A 3,637-nucleotide genomic window follows, 5' to 3' on the forward strand; every position below is an offset into this window, starting at 1 on the left:
AGGGCCAACTATTGGTTTTCTCTGGAACATTGTTTATAAAAACTTATTAATTTTTAATATATATTTTATATTTTAAATTATAAAAAAATCTCACTCTTTTGTTTGGTAAGAAAAATTCCCACTCTTTATTAAAAGATGAAATTGCAAAAAGAAAAAAGAAGAAGACCAACTAACTAATTAAACCCCTTAAAAGCCCTTCCTCTGAGCACAGTGACCCGTTAAACCCAAACCCTGTTTGGAGTCCGCTCTCGGTTCCCTCTCAGCCGCCAACGACTACCTTCGCCGGCGGCCTCACCTCTGATTTCCGGAGTTGTCAAACTACTTCAACCATGGTAAGCTTAATTCTTCTCTTTACGTTCTGCTGATTTAGCTGACCGTTTCTTCTATATTTTCGATTTCCATTATTCTCTTCCCCGCGGATTGGTTCTGACCCGTTTTGCACTACACAGAGGAAGAAGAAACACGGCGGGTTTCGAAGGCCTTTTGTGGCGAAGACCAACACTAACACGAAGCAGCAGCCCCATCTGGCTAGTGTGGACCCCATCACTGGCAAGAAGATCCCTAAAAGCTTCGTCTTTTCGAGAGGGAAGATTCCTGGTCCTCTCAAACAGCTTCAGATGGACCTCAGGAAGTTGATGCTTCCGTACACTGCTCTCAGCCTTAAGGTTACTCTTTCATGGCGATGCTGAGTTTTTTACTATCATGAAATTGCTTTCTCGGTTTCTAGCTCTAATTGTTGTGTTGTGCGCTTGGGATTCGAGAATTCCGGTTAGGTCATCTTAGTTAGTAGAGTTCTTAAGTTCAAATTTAGGGATTTGGTTGAGACATTAGAGTTATTGCTATCCAATATGCAATATGGTTTGATTTTCAACTTGTATTACTACTTATTTGTTTTTCCTGAATTGTTAAGTAGGAATATTTCTACAGAAACAATTAGATTGCTAGAAAACCAAGAGATTAATTTATAAGCATAATAGCATGTTGGGTTTGGCTCCACAATCTAGCTTCTCATAAAGATTTGGAATTCATTCCTGGAACCATAAGTCTTGCAAATTATTTGTGTTGCTTAGCTTTTTAATCAAATTGTTGACAATGAAATGGATTTTAATTTATACGAGAAGATAAAGTTGGTAGTAGTAGGGATTTGTAGTCATCACGTTGAATATTTATCACTAGTTTTAAGTGTTCCACAGTGACCTGTATGTTGACTACACCCTTATGGTTTCCTTTTTACAGGAAAAGAGACGGAACAATCTAAAGGATTTTCTGAATGTTGCTGGACCTATGGGTGTCACGCATTTCCTCATATTGTCAAAAACTGCAACTGCGGCTTACCTGAGAGTTGCAACAACCCCGCAGGGACCCACTCTTACGTTTAAGATAAATGAATACTCATTGGCAGCTGATGTTGCTAAATCTCAGTTGCATCCCCGATGCCCAAAAGATCTTTTTACGAATTCTGCTTTGGTAACGTATTCCACTCATACACAGATCCAACTATGGTTGTGTAGCTTAAAATTTAGAAAAAGGAATGCCTCAACTGCTTTGATACCATTACATCTTCTGTTATTCAAATTTCATCTCAAGTATTAACACAAAGTTTGCCAATGGGATGCAACTAAAGTGCTTAATTTTTTGTAAAAAAAGATGTTGGTTATTATTAAGCCTTTTTTCCCCAAACTTTTATGATATTATTACTGTCAAGTTGGAGGCTGATGGGATAGTGAAGACCTCTTGATGACATTGTTATTATACCAAATAGAAATCTGCTGTGATGTCTCTTCTCTGGTTATTGTCGTAACTGTTCGTGATGGTAATTAGTATATGGGGAATATATCACTGTTGCAACTGTTAAATTAGGGATTAGAATGTGTAGTCACATACTGCTTGTTATATAGTAACTATCAATAAGTCTTTATATGGGTTCATTTTTCATCCCATATTGATGTCTCTGTATTTTCTTGTCAGATTGTACTTTCTGGATTTGTGAGTGGAGATCTACCTCTAAAGCTTACAACTAACATGTTTCAGAATATATTTCCAACAATTGATGTTAAAACAGTGAGTTTTACTGATACATATGCATCATTAACTTACTTGACGCTCAAGTTCTTCTTTTAATTTGTGACATATACTGTTCTAGGTTAAGCTCTCTTCTTGCCAAAGGATCGTGTTGCTTAATTACAACAAAGACACTAAGCAAATTGATTTTCGGCATTATTCAATAAGATTACAACCAATAGGTGTTTCGCGCAGAATAAGAAAATTTGTGCAGAATCATCAGGTGCCAGATCTACGGAATCTTCAAGATGTGAGTGATTTCGTGACAAAGTAAGTCCCTTGCTTATCTACTTAAGCCTTCATTTTCCCATTTGAAGAATGGATATAATCCATTTCTAACATTTCCACTCATTATTTCCTTCTTCAAACTGGTAAATATGATATTTTTTTAGGAGTAAGATTTGTATTGAATAGATCCTATTTAACTTGTTCTTAATTTTCATATGAATTGTATTATGCACAGAAAATAAGAATGCTTTTTTTGTTTTTCCTTATCATTCTATTGATTCTCACATCCACTTTGAATTTTAAGAGCTGGCTATGGATCAGAAAGTGAGGCAGATGAAGAAGCTGCAACTGTAACTTTGTCTAGCGATATTGGTAGGGTTAACCGTGCTTCGATGAAAAGTGCTGTCAAGCTTCAAGAAATTGGTCCCAGGATGACTCTTCAACTAGTTAAAGTTGAAAAGGGACTTTGTTCAGGAGAAGTCCTTTTCAGTGAATATGGTATATCATCTTGCAATTGCATATCCTTGTTATCTGTACTTCCTCGGAAACTCGCAAATTCATTCATTTTCTTCTCTTTCCTATTCCTTCATGTTCCTTAGTCCTTCTGTTATATGTACCTTAGTTTTAAATTCTCTACTAGTTTGCATCTTCTCTCTTAATGCCTTTTCCTTTCGAAAATACCTCCTCATCTCATTTTTTTGCCTGTATTTCTTCTTCCCTGTTAGGGAAACCTGGTGACAAAGGAAAACATGATGATGAAGATAATGAGATGCAGGACAATGAAGATGAAGATGATTCAGAAGGTAGTGAAGATCAAGATGGCAATGGTTCTGAAGTTGATGAAGATGAAGCCCATGAAGAACTTGATTAAGGGAAATGGTGGTATTCAGTTTTAGTGTTCTGAAAGTTATGAATGAATTAATTAATGGTGGTATTCAGTTAGAAAGTTGCCACCAGAAATTTTTCATTAGCCATTCTAGTGGCCTCGTATAAATTTTGTTTGGGTTATATATAAATTTTGTTTGAAGCAGTTAAGTTTATATATATTTAGAGTAACAAAAACCGGTTTTAACTCTTCTCGAGTTAAGACACTTTTTCCAGGTATTTTATTCGGCTGAAACTTAGTTATGCCAATTCTATTATCAACAATAAACAGGACTCCTTTAAAATGATACGCTTTAAAAAATTGGACATTGATGTTTGTTAAATTCTAACTACACATTTTTTAGGATATATCTAAATAATTGTAGAGAGATATAAAATGGTCAAAATATTGCATTGAAAATTACTGGAATACAAACTTTTAATTAAATAACTTTCTTTATTAAATATATTGAATTTACGCAAT

The 3,637-nt window shown here is 35.2% G+C and overlaps 1 protein-coding gene across 1 annotated transcript; it reads left to right on the forward strand.

Annotated features, from left to right (window-relative positions):
- On the forward strand, positions 162-3,393 carry LOC107628708 (peter Pan-like protein). The gene is made up of 7 exons (XM_016331282.2): positions 162-332; positions 450-665; positions 1,237-1,467; positions 1,969-2,061; positions 2,144-2,331; positions 2,594-2,787; positions 3,015-3,393. Exons 1-7 carry the CDS (start codon positions 330-332, stop codon positions 3,158-3,160), a joined length of 1,071 nt encoding a protein of 356 aa, XP_016186768.1. The 5' UTR covers positions 162-329; the 3' UTR covers positions 3,161-3,393.

The sequence above is a fragment of the Arachis ipaensis genome, chromosome B03, assembly GCF_000816755.2.
Source record: "Arachis ipaensis cultivar K30076 chromosome B03, Araip1.1, whole genome shotgun sequence".
Classification (NCBI taxonomy): Eukaryota; Viridiplantae; Streptophyta; class Magnoliopsida; order Fabales; family Fabaceae; genus Arachis; species Arachis ipaensis.